At 42.0% G+C, this 24,040-nt stretch overlaps 2 protein-coding genes across 3 annotated transcripts in view; both read left to right on the forward strand.

The window, feature by feature from the left end:
- LOC100122149 (syndecan) overlaps positions 1-12,580 on the forward strand; it is a 37,783-nt gene extending 25,203 nt beyond the window's left edge. The window contains exons 1-5 of one of the 2 annotated variants that reach the window (XM_032598924.1): positions 7,149-7,326; positions 7,389-7,575; positions 7,653-7,738; positions 7,828-7,993; positions 8,067-12,580. In XM_032598924.1, the coding sequence (XP_032454815.1) occupies positions 7,933-7,993; positions 8,067-8,248 (243 nt within the window). In that variant the 5' untranslated portion in view covers positions 7,149-7,326; positions 7,389-7,575; positions 7,653-7,738; positions 7,828-7,932 and the 3' untranslated portion in view covers positions 8,249-12,580. Of the gene's footprint in view, positions 1-7,148; positions 7,327-7,388; positions 7,576-7,652; positions 7,739-7,827; positions 7,994-8,066 lie in introns of those variants that run through there. The other variant, XM_001605701.5, reaches the window with a different exon arrangement.
- Positions 12,581-20,038: 7,458 nt separating this feature from the next.
- LOC100122122 (piwi-like protein Siwi) lies at positions 20,039-23,908 on the forward strand. Its single transcript, XM_001605669.5, has 9 exons — positions 20,039-20,198; positions 20,613-20,711; positions 20,796-21,004; positions 21,096-21,281; positions 21,378-21,548; positions 21,629-21,908; positions 21,983-22,332; positions 22,417-22,831; positions 22,901-23,908. The coding sequence occupies exons 2-9, from the start codon at positions 20,624-20,626 to the stop codon at positions 23,545-23,547; spliced, it is 2,346 nt and encodes a 781-aa protein (XP_001605719.1). The 5' UTR covers positions 20,039-20,198; positions 20,613-20,623; the 3' UTR covers positions 23,548-23,908.
- Positions 23,909-24,040: the final 132 nt, after the last annotated feature.

Below are 24,040 nucleotides of genomic sequence, written 5' to 3' on the forward strand. Positions count from 1 at the left end.
TATCTGAAAAAGTTCCGGAATAATATTGGAACAAATTTCTTTACACCCCAGTTCTCAGACACATGGATATCCATCTCTCCCGACACCGAGTGTATATAACAAAATAATCACATTACACATACGAGAGACAAAAGTCGACTCATCAGCAGAGTAGAGCCGCGTGGGCGTAGCATATCGGGATTCCAATGAAAGGCCAGTAGTATAGGTCGAAACGAGAGCGAGTATCATGGCTCTCGCAGTTTCGCAAAGCAAGAAAGGGATCAAGCCCAAGCTCGGGGCTATACATAATAGACGGAAAGCTTAAAAACGAAGGAGGCGCGATAAGAGGATAAAACGCGATATAAAGAGCTGCCTCGGATAGCAATCGCGCTTGCAGTCTTTCATTAGAGACTAAGAGATTCTATATATATATACACACCTCTACAGAGCAAGGGGTATAAGAAAGGAGGATATATACCGGATATTGAAATACCGATCGGAGCTACAGCATGTGGCGATCGTTTCGATTATATTGCCTCCTCTCGGCGGCGCCGAGCATTTTCGCGGCATACCCCGCCGTCGCCCGGGAATTTCAAATGTTCCGGGACAATTCTCCAGCTATATACGTGTACCAGGCAGCTATACATTCCTCGATGCAGCTTCCTTTATTTTTAAGTACCATCAGCTCCTTCGCCGCAGCATTTTTCATCTGACCTCGTCGATGATCCACTAATAACGCGTCGATCCTTGTGGTTTTCTGCGCTGGAAAAGTGAAAGAATGATGTATTTTCGAGTCGCGAGTTTTTGCATGAGTAATGCGATGTCTCGCGGGGGGTCATTGAAATTCGAACGGTGTCGAAGGGATGACAGGATTCAGCGACGACGTTGCCTCGGAAAGGATGTGTCGAAGGTGTCAAGTCTGGGACGTGATATCGATCTCTAAGGAGTTGTGAAGAGGAATATTTTTCGAGATGCATTAGCGGTGCTTTGCATTATTTTTTGCGATTGACTTGTAGTTTTAATACGTTTTCTATTATTGTTAACTGAGGACAATGATCGAAGAAAAGGTATTATAAGTTAGAGACAACGATTTTTATTATGTTCCATATTAAATTTTACTGAAGCCAAATCTATACTATGTACTTTAGTAATTTTTGTCGCAAATTTTTAAGAATTTTATTATGTTCGTAATGAAAATTGCTACTAACACAGTCTTCAGAATGCAAGTATATTCCGCCATTACTAGGCATTATATTAATTATTACATCATTTTCTCAGTGTAATTTAAACAAAAAATTGTAAAAAGTGAAAAAATCAAGGATTACATCAGATAGAACACACTGAGAGTGTACATAACACCAGTAGAGCGAATTTCTATATGCATTTGCAAAATAGCTGCAGCAACGTCATGCGGGTATCGTCGTTACATTACTCTCTGGCGCTTCGCAGCGCAGCGAATCCGGGTCACTTTTCCGCCGCCAGTGCTGCTGCTACTCTCTCTCTCTCTCTCTCTCTTTCTGTCTGTCTGGTGTCGTGTACGTGATTCGATTATTCGCGCCATGAAAAAGGGGGGAAAAATTGCCGGCGGTGTCTACGTTGAATTTATTGCGTTTATTGAAAACTTCAAGCTTTGCGTGTGATCCGTATTTATTTTTAAATCTTGTCTCCCGATGTATATAAAAATTTTTCGTATTTCGTGTACGACATTATTCGCCTCCTTTGGTATTTTAAATATTCGCATCGTAATATAGCTCCGTTTTCCGCGAGTGCACGTGTATTACATATACTCGATGCATAAATAAAGAAAACGTTCGACGGCGATATTAAATAGTTCTAAATCTAACTTCATAAAAAAATTCCGAATTATTTGTACAACGTTATACACGAGAGTAAACATCATATCCACGGCTTATTGCATACTTTATTACTTTCGTCTTTTGGCTCTCGGCCAAAACCGCTTTTCTCGGTATTCCCGTAATCGTTCGGGAATCAAACCGCCTCGAGACACACATGCTAAATACAATAATAATGGACGCGTTCTAAAAACACAAATGTCAACACAACTGAACGAAAAGCAGTACGGACGCGCAGGAAGTTCCGAGAGAGCGAGTATAATGGAGACAATAGAATTCCGCGCGACGGACTGATAAAGACGCATACGACACGAAATCGTAGAACAGCGACTCTATACTCACGAAGCAAAGCGCGCGTGAGTCGAACAAAGCGAGAAAACGCTGCACAGATGCACGAGGGGCTAATGCTATATACGCAGCAGCTATAGTATTATAGTCAAAAAAGGGCGAAAAGGAGACAAAGAGGCGAAGCGTATAGGGGAGAGCCTATAAACGTATATCATATACCGTGATTTTCAGGCTTTTTCTGTAATATATACCGATCCGCATATATTTTCGCGCGATGAGAATCAAGCCGACTCTTACAAATATTAGCCTTTCGAAACTCGCGGCGAATAAAGCTCTCGCGTAACTTAAGGTAAACGCTCCCGCGCGCTGTGGTAATTGAGTTCGGCGCATAAAACGAGCTCAGCGTCTCGTTATCGCGACTTAGCTTCGAAATCGAGATCACACGGCTACGGCTGCATCAGAGTTGACCCGAATACCTCATCATGTCTCTTCTTCTTCTTCGCGAGTATAGCCCATTATATTCCTCGAAATTCTCCGGATGACTCGGAGCTTCTTTTCTTGAAGAAAAAGCTGCAGAGGTGTTTATACGGACGAGGAATACGAATGAAAGAAGCCACTCGAAGCAGATCAAAGCTCTCTTTTATCGAAGCGAGCGTCAAAGGGCTGCTCGGTGGGTAATGAAGAAAGGAGGGAGGGGGGGGGAGTACCGCGCATCGCTTTGATCTAACGAGACTATAGATCGGACGATTAGACCGCGTGAGTCTGTCGTCGAAAAAGAAATGCCTCGCGTGTACAGCAATTACAGCGGTAAAGTTCGCTGTGATAGTGCAGCCGGTGTAGATTAGGAGAGGGAAGTATAGTCGGCTTGGACGATGTGTTGGAAATGAAAAAAGTTTCCGGCCTGAGCTACTTCTCCTTTTTAATCATTTAATCGGCGCACGAGATCGATCTCGTATCGGCGCCTATTCTCCCGATGGTCGTATCAAACTTTTATTTTCCTCCGTACACGATGCAAAATTGTCGAGTCGTAAAGTGTTATGCGCGAAATCGAGGCCGTAAAAAGAAGGAATATAGCCCTGCAATTCCAGAGGATAAAATTCCGACGCAAAAAGATAATAACAACAATATAGTGTATACTAGGGAAGCATAAGTGTCCTTGCAGTCGACAGCTTTCTCTCTCAAGTAGTAGTAGCTCCGAAGGAAACAATGGCGTTAATTGAGAGAGAGAGAGAGAGAGAGAGAGAGAGAGAGAGAGAGAGAGAGAGAGAGAGAGAGAGCGGAGAGATATCAGCTTTGAAAATTCCTCGACGCCGCTTGTTTATTATTCAAGAAGGATAACGGATCAAGTGGCGCATACCCTCTTTACGAGGCGCTCGTGACTTTTGGAGCTCGAGAGAGATTTTTCCCTGGCCCGGCGCCATGTCCGACAATGTTTTAGCCTCGCCGAGCTTCTTCTCCTCAGTTTACGCGGTTTCATAGCCGTTGTGTCTGTGCGAGGCTTTTTATCAATCGCGCGATTTTTAAGATTTTAAGTTTGCTTTTAAAAAAAAGAAGGTAATAGCTTTCTGTAAAAAGCTATTGGCTTAAAGCCTCCTCGAAGAAAAAACTCGAGCCATTTCCTTATTACGGGGATGAGATGAGCGGCTGAATCGGATTGCAAAGTTTTCGCGCGCGCGGGAGATTCAAATCTCCGAAACCATTTTCGCGTCTCGAACAGTATACTTGAACCTAAATTTCTTAAAAATCGATATTATAAGCGTGTCCAGCGCAAAGAAAGCAAACACACGTGGCTTTTATATTTTCCTTTCGTCGTTGTCCCTTCCTTCCGCCTCTGATGATCGTCTCTCGGTTTCCTCTCCCGTATATAACACACATACACACACACACGGTTGCAGCGGCGGTAGACTTGGCGCACTTCCTCTGTTTTTCTCTCCCGTCGTCTCTCTGATGGGCGTTGACTCGAAGTAGGGGAGAGCAGAGAGACTCGAAAAAGCCTGTCGGCCATTTCTTCACGGCTCTGATGTATACTTATATCCAATACGGAGAGTTAGGGCCGCGCAGCTGTCGCGCTTTGGGATATTCGGACTCGCTGCGGGGGTCTAGGGCTCTCTCTCTCTTTTTCCAAGTATATTGCACGCGCCGACAATGCTCGGACGTTAAATACCGAAAATTCTAACCTCGAGACAAGTGTATTCGGATCTCTCGCCGGCGCAAGCGTGTATCCCCCGTCTCTATTTCTGGCTTGTAATCCGCTGCCGACGGGGGAGGGAAAAAAGTCACGAGTACACACGCATACATCACGCCGTATACACCGGCTGGATTATCGGTCGCTCCCCTCCTACTACATATACAACGCCTCCATTTTTTTTTAAAGCCGATGCTGCTCTTCTCGCCGCCCGGCTAACTCTCCCCCTTGGATGCTCTGATTGCATTAGCTCTATGCGGGCTTTTACAACGTCGCGGAACGTGAATTACTGTTCTATTTCGAGTTGCTAAAAAATGTCTTTTTTCTCAACTTCGCCCTTTCGAGCGGAGAGGGCTTCGTTTCGCGTTTCGTCGTCTCCTCTTACCCGCCGATACATCCCCGCACCCTCGTTCTTCGCGAGCCCCCTTGTGTAATCGATGCATCGCGAAACTCGCTGATCTGTAGCTTCGAAGGGACAAGAAGATCGAATTCTTGGTAATTCTTAGAGAGCTTGCAAGCTCAGCGCGTGAATACGCCTTTTTCGATAAAATAATGCACTATAGCTCCGCGCCGCAGTGTGTCTGGAGTGTAACTATACCAGGGGCTTGCAGTAGGCGCATCCGTATACGTGTGTACAGGGCTGCATGGAATATATACACGCGTGTGCGATGAGTAGTATAGAGAGAGAAGAGAGGGTGCTTGGATGCCAATGCCGCGCGCGCGCAAGCTCTCGCGCCGGGGGCGGCGTCCTGGGGGTTGCCGGCCCTTGTATTGATTCACGGCTGGCTCGGATCTCTCGCGCCCTGACAGAGAGAGTCCACTTCTTTTCTTCTTTCAGCGCTATCAGCTCTCTATAGACGCCTTCTTCCTTATCGTCCCGCTCCTTTGATGTCCTTACGGTATACCGACCAACGATATAAGTATATTCGTATAATCGCGGCTCTTTCCTCATTCAAACGGAAACCAATCGCTCGAAAATACAACTATTCTCTTGCATACTTTTCCAGAAGATCGTCGCTGGGGTCTTCTTACCATTGGATTCGCAGGACGCGCGCGCGACTGGCTCGATAAGGTAGAGAGCTTCCGTTATCGCGCGAGGGGGCTTATCATTCGCGGACTCGCGGCTAGATCAAACGTCGGCGAGGACCGCGCACAGGCCATTATCGATATCACTCGGCCTTAATTGAAGCGAATATTCCAAAATTTTCTCCTCGAGAATATAGTCCTTTGTGCGCTACTGCAGCGTCTCGATAATTATCGGACTATACGCGAGGCTACTTCTTCCCTCTGCAATATAATAATAATAATAATAATAATAGTGTGCACAGCCAGAGAAGATAAAAATTAGGTCGCGCGAGCGCACGCCGATGCCGCATCGATTCCCTCTTTGATGCAGCAAGAGCCGTGTGTTGCGGCTGTGTCTCGCGCATAGAGAGCAGCTAAAATATAGGCCGCGGGGTATGATATTCGAATGCGCGAAAAAAAAGAGAGCCGTCCAATAGTCCGGGCTTTCATCATACGCCCCCTTATCGATCGGCTCGTCAATGCAAAAGTCCCTCTTCATCATTCCACCGCGTCGTCAAAGGGAAATTCGATATCCCAGCGCCTGTCGATTCCAGCAACACACGCGCTCGCGTCTTCTCGGAATTAGAAGAAAAGCGTCCTACAGGAGGCGCTGTTATACCCTCTCGCAGCTGTAGGGAGTGTACCTGCACTCGTCCTTCTGCGCCGCCTGTCGTCGTCTTGCCGCACTATAACACAGTTTCTTATCCGCCTCGGCATTCATATCCATCGGTAGTAGCCTTATATTCCCTTAGGCTCTCGAGATCCAAGGTCGAGGGTCCTGCCAGGTGACCCTCTATAGTCGGCTGTTAATTGGTAGCCGGGCAGTGCGCGGGCGCAAAAATGTAGAGAGAGAGAGAGAGAGAGAGAGAGAGAGAGAGAGAGAGAGAGAGAGAGAGAGAGAGAGAGAGAGAGAGAAAACGTCGATATCCGCGATCGGCGGAGCGGCAGTAGCGCCGCCGCTGCTACTGGGATTTCGGATCCTTACTCGAAGGAGGGAGAACCCAAGGGACAGGAGCTTTTCTCTCTGCGATCAAGCTTTCTGTGCCAGAGCTCTTTTATTGAGAGATTTGACGAGCGAGAGGTGTACTCTTCCGAGGTAACGTTGCTTCTCTCCAAAATCTGGCCCTGTACACTCAATGCAAACACACACACACCCGAACGATATCCTCTATATGCACCGAAAACACCCTCCGTGTGTATGTTACTCTCAGCTGCGCATGATGTGTGCGTGTGTGCGTGTGTTTGTGTCCCATCGTCAGCTGGCATGCGTCTATACCTTAGATGTTATGTGGCATACGTCGTGATTTTCTCTTTCTCTCTATCTCTCTGTTCTGCGGAGTATAAGACACAACGAGTATCGATCATACGCAAGCTCTGAATAATTCGGAGAGGACTCTATAGAGCTTGCGAGACGTTGGGCGGGAGAAAACAAATCGGGGAAAAAAAGCGAAAGTTCGTACCATTATACGGACAAAAGAGGGCCGTTCTCGCTTTCAATAGAAGCGTCCCGCGATAATTCGATCTTCAACGACAATGAGAGCCGACGCCTCCATTCAAGAGAGACACGTGGATGAGTCTCTCTTTCTCGAGCTTGCATGTAGGCATAACTTTCGGCGCAATGACTGACGCGTGTATGACCCAGAAAACAGGAGAGAGACCGGCGACTCTGCGCATGACTTTTGAACGGGAGCTTTTCTCTCCCCGCGTATAACTGCGCACACACACACACACACACACACACACACACACACGTAAAGCTATCGCACAGTTTGCCAAGTCCAGAGAGAACCGCGCAGTCGGGAATAAAACTTCGATCGGAACGTACTTCGGCTGGTACTAGAGAAAAAATAAAGGACCTTCCGCGTAGCTGTATATACAGCGCGCACACGTGCAACTGCGCAGTAGAACACGTCTGAATTTTCGTCTATTTTTCGAGCGCCCCGCCCGCGCGCTCAGGTAAACTCGCCTGAAAAAGCTGCAGCTGTGATGTATACTGATCGAAGCTTCGACTTTTTCAGAACACAAACAAGGAGCAGAGCTCGAAGGACAAGTCGACGGGAGGCGCAGGCTACAACTCCTACGGCGATGATATCTACCTGGACGACCAGGACCTAGAGGGCTCGGGTCGCGGAGGCGGAGAAGTCCGCGGCGACCTCGAGGCTTCCGGTAGTGGACTTGGCCCCGACGACGAGGACGGTGACGATGGTATGTGTTATGCTGCTTTTCATTGTGTGATAAGTCTTTCTTCGTGTATCACAACTCGTGGATGTTTTTTTCTTCAGAATTCGGCGGTCACAACACCATCGAGCCAGTCGCCAACAAACCCGTCGAACCTAAAGTCGTCGAGGAAACGATATACAAGAAGCAGGTGTGTATTTTTTTTGAATTGGAAAAAAAACGTTATTTTTATACGACGTATAATTTAGCATAATTCTAACTAACGATCATCGTTTTTAGACGACCATTGACGCAGTGAACCGACCAGACAGCGGAGTCGAGGCAGTCGAACCTCCACGCAACGACTTGGGACATTCGGGATCCGACGGATCGACCACCTACGTCATGAGTGAGCACAACGAGGAGAAAGCGAGTTCCTTATTCACTCAGCCTAATGTGCTATTAGGTACGTGCCGTATCATCAATGTAGATGGTATTTCCAAAAAAATTTAACTCAATAACGTTTAAACAAATTTCAGCCGTGATCGGAGGAGCTGTCGTCGGACTACTCTGCGCGATCCTCGTGGTGATGTTCATCGTGTACAGGATGCGCAAGAAGGACGAAGGCTCGTACGCCCTTGATGAGCCTCGAAGATCGCCAGCAGCAAACGCCTATCCCAAGCCAGGAGCACCTCAGCACAACCGCGAGTTCTACGCTTGAACAGTCAAAGCCTTTCCAGCTCGCACCTCGTAGATGAGCAGCAGCATCGGCAGCAACGAGACACACCAGTCAGGCATCAGCTGCCAGTCCCTCGACGGCCCTATACTGTACAGTGGCGCGCTGTAACTCCTCCTTCCGCGGGAGAGATCGTGCGGCGTCGGCGAAACTTCGACTTCCTCGACGACTGTACCACGACTCTCGCGCTTATTTCCGGAAGGACGGAGAGAGAGAGCGCCTCGGGCCTTCGCCGTCGACTTCGAGCAGGACTCGGACCGTCGAGGGCCTCGCTCTCTATACACACACACACACACACATACTAATCTTTCTATCTGACATGTACACACACACACAAACACCCTCTTGCGCGTAGGCAGTAGCAGCGGCAGCGAGACCCGCATCACGGATACACTAACTTTTTCAAGCGCGGCGCTCACACGTAGCCCTTCTGTATAGAACCACACGCATATTATTTGCCCCATCAACACGCTATCATGCAGCTCTGCTCTTTTCTCACTCTCCTTCTCGCTCGCTCGCTCTCAGAATACAATAAGAAAAAACGAGCCATCGTGTAAACAGATCAGCAGCACACGAGGAGCTTTACCTATCCCGCGGCTCGCTGCTTCCCTTCTCTGCCGCCGCAAGCACAGCTTTTCGACTCGCGAGCCGAGCATCTTTCGAAATACGACTCGCAGACACCTCTCTGACTTTTTCAGGCAAACGCTCGGCTTTTTCGCCTCGCTCTGTCTGTTCGTGCGAGTCTATTCGTCTGTCTGTCTGTCTGTCTGTCTGTCTATCCGACTGTCCGTCTGCCTGGGTGTGTGCGAACCGAGGAAAATTTGTTGTTCGTAAATCGCGCGCATACGCGCTGGATCGAGCGAACGCGAACGCAAGAATTGAATGAAAAAAAAAATATATATATATAAAAATAACGACTCGTGCAAAACGTTGCCGCGCGCGCACACGCCAATCTCGACTGACTGAGAAACACGATTTTGCCATATACATATATACATATAAATATATTATATCACATACGTATGTAATTCGAGTGCTGATTGGCGAAGATTGCGCGCACACGACGCATACATTATATAAACGAGCCAGCAATTTTTAGAAACGAGAGAGAGAGATGGATCATGGCTCTCTTATATTCTCCTCTCCCCTTCCCTTGATTCCCTTCTATACGCCTTGTCCTACTCTAATTTTCCATTCTTCTAGATCCGTCCTAGCGCGATGTCTCTGCAGCCGGATCGCGAAGCCTCCTATCAATTATTTATTGACTTTGCGGGAGTGTTGATTTTTCGTATCTATACGTAAACATTCGAGTCTCCCCTTTACGGCATGTCCAATGCACAAAGAGCCATTCGCGAGGATCTAATTACTCGTCCCGCGCGTTGCGAACAAGTTATCCAACTTGTTAACTGCACGATCGACCTGACCAAAGTAATTGAATCCACGAGGAATCCGCCTTTTTTCTGCTCCGTATTTGATCATTGCTTTTAATCGCGAACACACGGCGCCGTTTCATGCTTTCTTATTGCCCGATATGAACGTATGCCATTGTCCATAGAGTTTGTAGGGCATTATCGAAAAAAAAAAAATGTTTTACGCGTTTTACCGCGTCTCTCTTTAGCAAGAGGTTTGAATAAGATCAAAGAAAAAAAAAATAATTTAAAGAACGTATACCACGCCGAAACTGCCATTTACACCTATTTAACTGTACGTATATGATATAAAACAAAGAAATTTGGTACGAAATTTTTTCACAAAACCCGCCTTAATCGAACTTAAACGCACGCAAATATGTATTTAGACTCTATTATCGTCCACTTCTCTCATCCCATATCCATCGACATGATATAAGAAGACCATCGATTGCCTCTCGATAGTTTCTCTTTTTTTGTCTGCATCTGTATATCGTTTTCCCATTGTTTGATACTTTTTTTTACGAAAATCGACTATATTGCGTAATGCCAATAATCATTTGAGGCTGAATCATTGTTTGTCGACCGGCTTCTCGGCTTCCCTCCTGAAGCCACAAAGGCTCTCTCGGATCCTGCATTGATCGGTACTGTTAAATTTTTATTCTCGATCAAGAAGTCAGTAGGGAGGAAGAGGAGCCAGCTTGTGTTCTCTTTTCTTCGACTCATCGAGTCCTCTCGAACGTAGATTGATGCGTTTCGACGGCTCGCATTTTTATACTTTTAACCATGACAAGTGGAAAAAGCATTTAAAATACTTAGAAAAATAAAATTAATGAAATGATAATTGTATAGGTGCGGTGAATCATCGATGAACCGATTCGACTGCAATAATCAATTTTCGTTACTTCGGTGCCATTGTCCTTGTCGAGTCAGCGCACGATGTCGCGTGGTACTCTTCTCTTTTGGAAACCGCTCTCATCGCACCTTTGTGAATCGGGTAGTAATGTTTTCCGAGTACAATTGAACAAAATCATTGTTAAACGGTTAAGAAAATATTAGAAGACAAACAGAATTGAGGTAAAAGCGATCTATAATAAGCCGTATATGCGACGCGTCGTAAATTATTCTACGTTTGTTCTTGTATACATTAATTTATTATTATAAAGACATCAATCATAGCATGGCATTTGTCTCTTGTTCACGACCACGAATCCTTATTGCTCGCTAATAGCATGGTTTCCTTGCGCATTTCTCTTTCTCTCTGTCCCTTTTACACACGTGTATCGCTCTTTGACTTGCAAAGCCTTCGCTTCTCCAGGCTCACTCTTACTTTCGTCGAGTGAAACGTTGCTCGAAATATTACAGAAAACCAAATCCGATTTTAAGCATGTAGCCAACGATAGCTTGTGACAATAGTTTAATCGAAATTCGAGCGAAGAAGGAAGAACAAATTGAGCGATATATTATAAACTTAGTCAAAATTCATCACATTATAAAGAGAAAGAACCGTCTACATTTTAAGTCGAGTACTAATAATAACAAAAATACTGGTTAGTAATAATAATTATTAATAATTGTAACTGTAATAAAATCATATTTTATAAGACGGAGTCGTAGCCCAAATGTAACGGGGGTGACAATTGAATAAGAAAATGACAGAGAAACACGAGAAAAAAATCGAGAGAACGAGAGCGAGCAGAGTCCACGAATTTTTTCCTTCATGGACGCGCAAGATAATTTAGATAATTTAACGATAACGATAATTATATATATATATATATATATATATATATATATATATATATAACAATGTTACTTTTTTAAGTGTAAGTACCCAGAGGTTTCCCGACATCCCGCGCTCCTGTCTCATCTCCCCTTCCCTTTTTATTTGTCCCGAATAGTACATAAGTATATGTATTACATATATGTGTATATATTTATCTGTCATACACGCACTTACTGGTATAAAAAAAGCGGAGAGGCGAAAGCGGAAATCACGAAACAAAAAATACGTATGTACACACGTATATGATAAGCGTGCGAACGACTTCGCGACGAGGCAGCGCCTTTTTTCAATCATGATGAAAGATTTAGATGGAATCCGTTGACCAATAGGACTTTACATAGTTGATTTGTTGATGTTTTGAATTGTTTACACGAAATTTTGTCAATGTCGATGACGACTATCGCACTGATGCAGCTGTAATAGCAGCATGCCAAATTCACGCTGCGTCAGTCGAATTGACATCGGCTTACTGTCATTTTTATAAAACACACGTACTAAGGGTAAGAACATAGAACGAAATCTTTGTAAGCGTAGATCATTACTGATCGAATGATTTATTGATAAAATTGTATACCGAGTGACAAGATCGTTGTTGTGTAAAGAGACGCTTTGATTATTTCAACTAAAAACTATAGATAATCGAACAGAATATCAAAAAATCAACTAACTGGTGTAGTTCAGATTGTATGAAATTATTATTATTATTACTATTGCTGAATGTTTGTGAAAATTCTCCTTAAAACTACAAACGCAAGCTTAAATCCTATTGTAAAATTTTTGTAGTTTTCAACGGTGTTTATTCATACTCCATTCAGCTCTGAGTATATATACAGACGGTTATTCTTCGTTCTCTCGATCGGCTGATTAAATGCAAAATTGGCTTCTTTGAGAGCACAAAGGGTTGACACACTCCACACACAGAGCATTCGATCGTCGCAAGCGTCGAAGTGTGAGAAAAAAAACGTTATTATTAATATCCGAAAGAAAAAACAATTTAATGATGCACTACAATTAGTAACGATAACAAGATTAAACTGTATGTCGTCGATCCTATTCTGTAAATAAACGCTGTATCGTATAAGGAAATAAGATATATATGATAAAAAGAATCAGAAATGAGAATGTTGATTTTATTGCATATAACGCTCATCATTGTTTACGCTTTTGACCCTAATAAAATTTCTAGTAAAAAAAATACACCTGATACTGGCTTTGTGCAGACGATGATTTAAAAATACGCTCTCATTTTTAATATTACATGTTAATAAAACCAAAATTCTGTCGACACATCATTTATTGAGGCGAAAAGGTGCGATTCGAGAATATGGGCACAATCAAGAACGAAAACATCGCTGCTTCTTTCGTCAGATTCTAAGGCACTTCCTCTCAAATTTAGTTACCGACTACGCTATCACAACTTCATAATGACTGATAATTCGAATCGTCCTTATTAATTACACGAGACTTTTTTCAAATAAGTGTTAATTGAAATTATAATTTATTACCATGAACGTGTATGTCTAAGTTCTGCTCGAAGATGATGATCGAATAACCCGGTATTCTTGTAGACGATGTCCAGGAGTTCATTGGAGGAAAAAAATGAAAACTATGTATGGAGAGTCGATTGGTTGTATTAAAAAAAGTTTAAAGTCGATTAAACTTCAATCGAATTCAATCGAATTCAATCCGTGATTTTAAGCAGGGTGAAGCGAATTCTTTAAGCTGATAATTTTATGTAAATTATTAAAATTAAGAACATTACATAATAAGATTTATTATTTGGATTATTAAAATCAATTATTATTAGTTAATCTTCAATAAGCACATTGGGATAGATTTATGGTTGTAAACATGTATATTGTTAAAGATATTTCATAAGATTTTCATTGATCTTTTATTCAAAAAGTATGCAATTTATACACAGACGAGAACCTGACAAATCTCGAAATTCACAAAATTTTCCACAGCGGACGTCCCGACCGAGGCTTCCTGATCTAACCACTGGCATTTGATTCCTTGCGAAAAAACACAACTTTCTAGACCCGGCGGATCTCACGGAACGTGCACAAAGGGGTCCATCCAGCTCGATTTCGCGATCCGCCAAAATGTCGAAATTCAGAAAATCCTCCACAGCAGACGTCCTAGTCAAGGCTCCCTGTTCTCTTGCGCATGCAGCCCGATTACGCGAACCTGATAAATTTCGGTATTTGGAAAATCCTCCACAGCGGACGTACTAATCGAGGCTCCCTATTCCAACCACTCTTATTCGATCCTTTGTAAAAAAACAGATCGTTCTAGGCCCAGTGGGTCGCCCGGAACGGGCACAAAAGGGGTCCACCACACGACCATCCAGCGCGATTACGCAAACCTGAAAAATCTCTATATTCGGAAAATCCTCCACAGCGGACGTCCTGATCAAGGCTCCCTGTTCTAACCAGTGGCATTCGGTTTCTTTCAATCCATTCTATAATTTTTCTCTTTTGAGAGAATTCTTCTATATTTAATACTTTCAGTTGATTAGGAAGCTCATTATAAATATTTATTGCTTTCATATAGCTATTTTTGGATTGTTCCAAACGTAAAATTAAACTGTGGAGTGTGACGTTTCTTTTCTAGGTAAAACTCTTTTTGGATCACGGCGCAGATACCAATGCGCATGCGTATTATCATTTTACTCCGCTCCTTTTAGCGTGCCTAGGAAATGGATGTGTGAATTTGCCAATAATAGAGACTCTGCTACAGCGCAGCGCGAACATTAATAAAGAAATTTGTGATCAAGGTTATACCGCGTTGCACCACGCCTGCTTCAATTGTAAACGGATGTGCTTGTCGAGGACAACTATGGCGAAACACCTCTCCGTGCCATGGAGTATTATTCTAGACGTATGGAGAGTCCAGGCGTCGAGTTGATTATCAAACCCTCGTTAAATAAAAGGGTTGGAACGGATTGAACCTCAGAAAAAAATGGACAGATACGTTTCAATCCGTTTTTTTAATCCAGTGAGATCCGTTTCAATCCGAAAGTGATGAAAAATGCGTTTCAATCATTTTAAAAGGTTCGAATCCGTTTCAATCTTGTACATTTTTTTAATTTTCAATGTTTCAGATCCGTTTCAAACAGTTTGTTCAATACGTTTCAATACGTTTTAATCCAATTCCAATTTACTCCGAATCCATTTCAATCTGAATTTATTCCGATCCGATACCTTTGTTTCAAATACATTTTAATCAGTGCCTTTAAGTTTCAAATCCGTTTCAATCGATTTATTTTAAATTTATGCGGGCTTTTTAAATGTCAATTGAAAATTAAAATTTCGCGCTACAATATAAAAGACAAAATAAACATTTAAATTTCCCATATTATTTTTTTGTCTTATATATTGTACCACGAAATTTTAATTTTCAAATTGACATTTAAAAATCTTGCATAATTAAAAAAAAATGAACTAAATCAGATTTGAAAATTAAAGGCACTAACTGAAATGGCGGATGTGTTTTATCGATTATTATTTTTAGACTGTATCGATTATATTTTTGGAGTTCCAAATACTTATTGTTTTCCAATTCATTTATACTATTGATCATGAAGATTTTTATAAACAATATCCATTTGCATAGCAAATTATTTATGTAAAATTGAAAATACGTATCTATGGTTCCTAAGTTTTTCAAATCACAGAAAATCATTTTCTAAGTCGCAATAAACTATTTATAAAATAAACTACAGTTTGTGGACGTTTTTATTTTATACGGATTCAAACTGACAGAAACGTATTAAAACTCGCGTTCGTTTTTTATATATATGGTTTGTAAGGGATTATAACTTTTTAATTATTGTATTGTAATCATCCGTATCAAACCATAACAGTACAATTAGAACACATACATACATATATATACGCACACCATATGACTGTTACAGTAAAAAATACATTAATATGGATTGGAACGTATTGAATAAATGTTATTTACTGTTACGGTTTGAAACGGATTATAACAATATTTAAAAAGTTATAATCCGTTACAGTCCATATATACGTCGATATGAATTGGATGTAATGGATATATATTGTAACGGATTATAACTTTTTAATTATTGTAATAATCCGTTTCAAACGAAACCATAACAGTAAATCAAAATTTATTCAATCCGTTTCAAACCATAACATTAAATCCAATTTTATTCAATCCGTTACAATCCGTTATACATGCCATCATATATAACGACGTATATAACGGATCGTAACGGATTATAACTTGAAATGGATTCGAATGGATTAGGTAACCTAAACGGATTGATACGGATTGGTAACGTTTATTATTTTTATTTTTTGTATGTTACGGATTGAAACGGATTTAACATCTAAGTTTCATATGATTGATATGGATTAAAACGTATTGAAACGGATTGAATACTACATTTTGATTTACTGTTATGGTTTGAAACGGATTGAAACCAGGAAAACGTTCTAATCCGTTACAACCCACTCCAATCCTTTTTTTTTTTAACGAGGGAAGTGCTGGCCCTGAAAAAAGCTCTCAAGCCGTCGCTCGAGCTGAAGGACGAGGGGATCATCGAGCGCTATCCGAAGTTGCGGATTTATTATCGCAACTGCTTCGAAGAGATCGACAGGATGAGATCCACGAGGTTCACCGAGGGCTGCACTTTCTTCGATCTGCTCGCGAAAAGCCAACGTCAGATTGCCGGGCTCATGCGGAGTCCCGACTTCGAGGCCAAGTTTCAGCTGTACGATCTGAGCAGCGAATTTACCACGTATGCCGAAGAGGCGAAGCGAAGTTTCGAGCTAGGCTGAGACAGGAAAACCTGGTCGACGAGGCTGTCGGCCGCATTTTGCCTTATCTGTTTGTGAGGAAGATAGTTGATTACGCTTTTGATTAGCGCTAGAATCTGAAGAGTTGATCGTTAAGTTGATTGAAATATTGAAACATTATATCGTCGCCCCTATACGAAAAACATCAGATGCCAAATTCCCCGCGAAAGCTGCCAGAGTTCATTTCTAGCCACGAAAACCATGAGAGTTCACGTCTTTGCCACGAGAAGAGCATTAAATTTCAATAGTTGCCGCGAAGACTATGTGATTTCACATTTTCGTCACGAAAACTAACGGATTTCACGTTTTTGCCACGAAGACTAACAGATTTCAGATTTTGGTACAAAGACCAACAGATTTCAAATTCCGAAAAGATCTATGAACATCAAAGTGCATACAATGAAATAAAAAAACATAATTTATAATATTAATTTGTTTATTTTTATATAATTCCGTGATAACAATCGTGGAATTGAGAAGGTATACTTCACTGCACTTGCAATCATTGCCTGAAGGTCTCTGCTTTTTTTTCGCTTAAAGGAATTTTTCCTTCGTAAGCTTTAGACAATTGGTAGCGCTTTATGGCTTTCCATCCAAAAATTTTTTTCAATATCTGAAGCTTATCTTCATCTTGCGTAAAATTGTACTTCACGCTTAAATTTATGTGGCCTCTGATATTGTCTACACAAATTCTCTTACATACTTCGACTATATTTTTAAAACTCTTTTGATTAATTTACTGTTAACATGTAACATTAATTCACTGTTTTAACATGTTGACTCCGAAACGCAATAGTCGTCGTGGCAAATAAAATGAAATATGTTGAAATCTTCGTGGCGAGATTTGAAATGTAAAGCTCTTTGTCGCGTGAAAATGAAATCTCATACTATTCGTCAACTATATCGTTTAGACGCTTACCACGAAGGAAAGCATTGAACATAACAATCCCCGAAAATAAGCACGATTCAGCAACCATCCACGAAAAGTAGCACGACTCGTCGACCCACGATGAAAAAAGGGTCTTTTACAACCGCGCGAAGCCGAAGATTCGGCCGAAGCCGAGATAATCCATTAAAAAAAAGACTTAGGCCTGACCTGAGGGCGTTTCAGACAAGTACCCAAGAGGTAAAAAATAAATAATATTGCTGTTTAAAATTTGAAAACAGCAATGATTGAGAAATAGTTAGCATAACATTTTCAATTAAGAAAAAAAGATTATTAAAACCGAATTTGAATCTTAAAAATCGGTCAATATTGAACACTTGAACGCGGATTTTATTTCGGTACCACAGAATATAAAGCTTTTACTTGCGGAGAGTGGTAAGCTGGATATTGGCCGATTTGTAGCGTTCAAATTCTGTAAACTTACATTTTGTTTCTTGATTCGCAAATTTTGTATTATTTATCACCTGATCATTGTTGAACGATGCCAAATTTTCAACAGCAGTATAAATTATTTTTTGCCACTCATAGGTCAGTACTCACCCTTCTCAGACTAACCTTTTTTTTTGGAAGGGATTATGTCGCCTTCGGCCGCGCACAGCGGGGAGTAATATACCATATGTGTTTGCGTGATAATTTTCGTGGAGATTTCTTCAATCCTGATAGTTTTCGTAGAGAAATGCCGAATCGTGTTGGGCTTCGTGGGTGATTCTGGAAAAGGTTTTTCTTCTTGAAAGGGGCGAAATGCTTGCTACTCTTCGCAGGGACCGTCGATATAATATGATCCAACTGTAATTTTAGCATGTTGAATTTGCGCTGTATCAGTTGAGTATCCACTGGCATTTTTTATAAAACGCATGTCAAAGAAGTATGAAAATAAAATCTTTGTAAGCCTATAGGTTATTACCGATCCAATAGATCGTTGTTGTGTAAAGAGGTGCTTTGATTATATCTGGTGTGGTTCAGATTGTATGGAATTATCATTATATATTATATTATAACGAGTGCTCAAATCTCACCCGAGGTAGAAATTACCCTCCCCCCTTTGTTGCACACTATACTTTTTTTAACAAGTGCCTGTAAAGAACCGTTTTCATCCATATAGAGTACTGATCGGTAAGTTGCGCATTTTGAGTCGTAAGCCAATCTCTTTCGAAATTTTTCAAAATTTGATTCATTTTGAGTGTTTTTGAGTATAGTACAAGTATAACGATAATGCATTGAACTGTACGTCGTTGATCATATTCTGAAAATAAACGATGTATATCGTGTGTAAGGAAATTAGATATATATATATATATATATATATATATATATATATATATATATATATATATATATATATATATATATATATATATATATATCTTATAATAAGATGCGCAAATGTGAATGTTGATTTTATTGCATAACGCTCATCGTTGCAGTTTACGCTTTTGACCCCAATGAAATTTCTAGTAAATAAATACATCCGAAACATAATTTAAATTACGCTATCTCATTTTTAACACGACGATTTTCGTCGCTCCAGACGAATAAAATCAAAATCCCGCACCGACACACAGACATTCATCGATCGCCGAAAAGGTGCAATTCGAAGAACGAAAACATCGCATCCGCGCGCGACGATCAGAAAACTCGACCTTGAAGCATCTGCCAAACATACATCCTTCTGATGGAAAGCAGAGTCCTCGCGATTCGAGAGAGAGAGAGAGAGCTTATAAACTTCTACTAAACACGTGCTTTATACGGCTAACTCCGAAGCTATACTCCAGCGCGTTCCAGGTACACTTTTTTTCCTCGGAATTTGGGGAAAAACTCTCTTCGAGCTGCTCAGCTTTCACGAGCGTCCCCCCATCGTGTGTTTTGTAAAATAACGTCGATATTTAAAATAATTCATCGATGCAGTGTAAAGCGGCTGCGGAGCAACGAAAGGCAGTAAAATGCAGCGTCTGTTATGTATAGTTCATCTAGCCATTAATGGAAGTACCATCCGGATGATAACACCTAAACTGGAGTTGTGAGCTCCAAAATCTTAATTTTTTTAGCATTACAAAAAATTTTAATTTCTATAAAATAATTAAAAAGTGAATATTTGGGAGCTCACAACCCCAGTTTAGGTGTTATCATCCGGATGGTACTTCCATTAATGGTTAGATGAACTATATATAACAGGCGCATAAAAAATTTTTAACTGTCTTGACTTTTTAAAAAACTAGACGGATATCCATGTGGATATCCATATGGAATATCCACATGGAATCCACATGGAATCCACATAAATCCATATGGAATCCACATGAATCCATATAGATTATCCATATGGATATCCTGGTATATATTTTCAACATGGTGTTTGAAATTTCCGATTCATCTTGATTACTCGGTTAGACCAGAACCGTGTGTTTTCAAATGAAACCCGTGCATGTTTTCAAAGCAGGCTGATACTCATAAAAAAATCGCATGCAGTCCTTTAAACCGCGCAAATAAACATAAATATAGCCAGTCGATCGTTGAAAAGAATCGTCCGCTGGAAGAGACTAAGTATAATTTCTATTGCGCAATAGTACAGCTCATCGCTGTAACGATATTTATACATCGAACGCGGCGTTCGATTATTTGAAATCTAGCAGAAACAAACGCACACACACGCAGGTGCGAAGTGTATAAGCAGAGCATTTGTTGCGAGCTGATATCCGAGCACGGCAGCAGGACAATCGTTGCGTGAAGGGAGAGAGAGAGAGAGAAGGGTGAAATCTGCAAGAAGTGGGGGGGGGTCGATCACAGCCCCGAAAGGCTCACGTCGCGTCAACGTCAGAGTCAGTCGACGCCGTGCCAGCTTGAGAAGCTCATCTCCCTCTCTCAAGCTCTTCGCTGTTATTCGCCTGTTTTTCTCTCAACACAGCGCTGCGCGCCGTTCATTGAGTCGTTTCAGCCCTTAGGAGTCGTGAAGTTCTTCTCGATCGTAAGTATACAAACACAATTTTCCGCTTTTACCGATTTTTCGCGCTTTCCACACACTCGTAAAATGATTATTGCCTCCGCGATCGAGAATTTTCAAAAGTGATCATAGTGTTACACGCCTTGTCCGAGTGTCCGCGAAAATGTCGATATAACGACTTTTGTTTACGTGCGCGCAACCTCGATCGTCTTATACACCCTACGTACACTCGTGTGCTCCGTTCGCCGGTTGAATTCGCGAGTGTTATTGACCGGATGAATTTTTTTTTTCGATGTTGTGATGCCGAGTGATGCGAAAAGTCCGTCGAATAATAAAGCGATTCTGCGCGCAAAGTGTATTTTCGGAGTTTTCAAATAGATTGTTTCGAGCGATTTTGTATTTTTCACAAACATTATAAAATAATCAACCTTTTACCAGCTGATAACAGCATGGCTGCTGCGGTAGGTGGACGAAGGTCCAGAGCCCCTCCGACAAATGAAGTGAAGACCAAACCTTTACACGTAACGAGCAAACTAGGTATTTATACGATCGTTTCGTACACGTTTGATCAACGTTAAATTGCTTTCACGAAACTCTAACGATCTCTCTGCGCTGTTTCAGGAACTACCGGTCGAAAAGTCGTGCTGAACGCTAACTATTTCAAGCTTAAGAGCAAGACCGATTGGTGTTTGTACCAGTACCGAGTGGATATCGCGCCTGACGAGGAAAGGACCATAGTGCGCAAATCGCTGCTCCGTACTCATAAGGCAGCTCTTGGAGCGTATCTGTTCGATGGAACCGTTTTATACACGAGCAACAGGTTGCCCAATGTGAGTATCGACGCTTACACCAGCAGACTATACCCGTTACGCTGTTGGTCATATTCTTTGCTAAGTATGCGTGTTTTTCTTTTCTCTGCAGCCTATGGAACTGAATTCGATCAGGCAGGAGGACAAAAAACCGATGAGTATTAAAATTCGGTTAGTGGGCGACGTAGTCAAGGGAGACTACCACTACTTCCAGTTCTTTAATATCATGGTGAGGAAGTGCCTGGAAAATTTGAATCTCCAATTGGTCGGTAGAAACTATTTCGACGCTGCTGCTAAGGTAAGGCAAAAATCGATGGATCTTAGTGAATGTGCAAACTAGATGTGAGATTATTAACGTCGTTTTTTGTTTTTTTGTTTTTTTTTTTACGTTCAGGTGGAAATAACCCAGTACAGATTAGAACTATGGCCCGGCTACGTGACGTCGATCAGGCAGCACGAGAGAGACGTGCTCATGTGCGCGGAGATTTCGCACAAAGTCATGCGCAATCAGACGGTCTACGACATTTTGCGCGACACCCACGAGAAACACAGGAGCGAATATCAGGTATGTGCCCGAAATTAAGTCGATCACTCTCTCCCTCGCATTCGAAGATATTCATTTTTAACCGTTTCCACCCATTTCAGAATAAATTCTCGTCCACGGTGATCGGTAGCGTCGTCCTTACCGATTACAACAATCGAACCTACAAAGTCGACGACGTCGATTACACCAAGAGCCCTTCCAGCACTTTCAAACTGCGCGACGGCACCGACATATCGTACGCCACCTACTACCAGCAGAAGTATCAAGTGAGGATAAGAGATCCGAAGCAGCCCCTTCTAGTCTCGAGATCGAAGGCGCGCGATCGCAGAGCCGGCAATGACGAGCTGGTGTATTTGATTCCCGAACTGTGCCGTAGCACCGGTAAGTTACCGTTTTCTAGAATTTGTATTTTTTAATTTGTGTGATTGTAAACTAACGAGTTTTAATTTTGGCAGGACTGACGGATGAAATGCGAGGAAACTTTCAACTTATGAGGGCATTGGCGGAGCACACGAGAATCGCTCCGGAGGCCAGGATGAGACGTCTGCTGGCCTTCAATAACCGTTTGAGATCGAAGCCCGAGGTCATTCAGGATTTCAAAGAGTGGAACTTCGATCTGGAGTCGAATCTGGTCGAGCTGCCCGGTCGCGTTTTGCCGATGGAGACCATTTACTTTGGAAGTAAAAAGGTGCTGTTGAAACAGGCCGACTGGACTGTGGACGTTCAAGACGCTGTTCCCGTGTCTTGCAGACCCTTGAAGGATTGGGTAGCCATCGTGCCCAATAAGAGTTCCGAGAGTGCTAAGGTAAGGGAGGCTAGATATTTAAAAATTCGAATTAGAAAGGAAAAAAATGAATTTTGTTCAACGCAAAATGCTTTTGTCGCACAGGCTTTCATCGAACTGATAATAACCGTCGCGAGCAAGATGAAGTTTGCTATAAGCAGACCAAGACTCGTCATGATCGACAACGATAAATCCGAGACTGTTGCTCAAACCATTACGGCCATAACGGACAAGTCAGTACCTCAGTTGATCTTCTGCGTTGTTTTTAACAACAACCTGTTGAGATACCAAGCCATCAAGAAGAAGCTATGCTTAGACAGGCCAATTCCAAGCCAGGTGGTCATGTCCAGAACGTTGGTTCAGAAGACTCCGGCCAATACCCGATCGGTCGCCACGAAAGTTGCTGTGCAGTTGAACTGCAAGATGGGCGGTGTCCCCTGGACTACGGACATCGGACAGATTCTACCGGGTCTGATGGTGGTCGGATTCGACGTCTGCCACGACAAGAACGGCGATTTTGGTGAGTAACTTCATTATACATTATTAACAACGACCGTTATAACAACGCGCTTCTTTCTTTTCGTTTCAGGAGCACTGGTGGCATCTCTGGATCAGAACTTTGCCCGTTACTACAGCGCAGTCAGCGTCCACGCGGCAGGCGAGGAGCTGTCCAACCACTTCGCGCAACTTCTGGGCAACGCCGTCATGGAGTTCTACAAGGTCAATAAAAACAGACTGCCGAGCAAGATCATCATTTACAGAGACGGCGTTGGCGAGGGACAGCTTCCCTTCGTTTACGACTATGAGGTAACTCAGGTCAGAGACTCGTTGTCGAAGATCTACGCCCGTCCCGAGCACATCAAGCTCGCTTTCATCATCGTCACGAAGCGTCTGAACACGAGATTTTTCCTGAACAAAAATAACCCACCGGCTGGCACGGTGATCGACGACGTTATAACCGATCCGTTGAAGTACGACTTCTTCATCGTTTCACAAGCTGTGCGTCAAGGAACTGTTGCGCCGACGGCTTACAATGTACTACAGGATAGTACTGGTCTCAAGGCAGATCAGATGCAAAGACTTACTTACAAACTATGCCACATGTACTACAACTTCAGTGGAACGGTTAGAGTTCCAGCGCCGTGTCAATATGCCCACAAGTTAGCTTTCTTCGTCTCACAAACAATAAAGCAACCAGCTCACCCGCAGCTTTCCACTACATTGTACTTCTTGTGAGAGAAGAACGCTTTTAACTATGATGATTATTTTCTTATCAACTACTTTTTAAGATTAATGAAATGAGAGATTTTTTCAAATGTATATCGCATATACAGCCATGACATGGTTTTAAAAAACAATCTCGCGAACGATGCATGAAACCGAAATAAGGTTTTTATTTCTAATATTGAAAATTTTGATCTCGTTGACATAACTTTGACTTTATAACAATGATATCGAAGTTTATGCTCGTCAAATATCTACTTAGTGCATCGACAAATAATTGACACAATGTAACCGATCAATTTGAAATGTATAGAATACAAAAAATTTTGTATTCGAGACAATCTTTGAAAAATAAATATTTTTTTATAACCTACACTATGATTCTTCTCCTTTTTGTGTTTTAAGAAAAAATTAAATATTATATCAAATACAAAAACAAAGCAGAACTTTAAATTTTAATATTAAGCAAAGAATTATATATGAATTTGTAATCATAGATCTATTC

The sequence above is a fragment of the Nasonia vitripennis genome, chromosome 4 (assembly GCF_009193385.2).
Source record: "Nasonia vitripennis strain AsymCx chromosome 4, Nvit_psr_1.1, whole genome shotgun sequence".
In the NCBI taxonomy this organism is placed as follows: Eukaryota; Metazoa; Arthropoda; class Insecta; order Hymenoptera; family Pteromalidae; genus Nasonia; species Nasonia vitripennis.

Coding starts and splice junctions, on each gene's coding strand:
- LOC100122122 (XM_001605669.5), top strand. CDS start 20,624: ATGGCTGCTGCGGTAGGTGGACGAAGGTCCAGAGCCCCTCCGACAAAT. Junction 20,712..20,795: donor ACACGTAACGAGCAAACTAG/GTATTTATACGA, acceptor GCGCTGTTTCAG/GAACTACCGGTCGAAAAGTC. Junction 21,005..21,095: donor CGAGCAACAGGTTGCCCAAT/GTGAGTATCGAC, acceptor TTTTCTCTGCAG/CCTATGGAACTGAATTCGAT.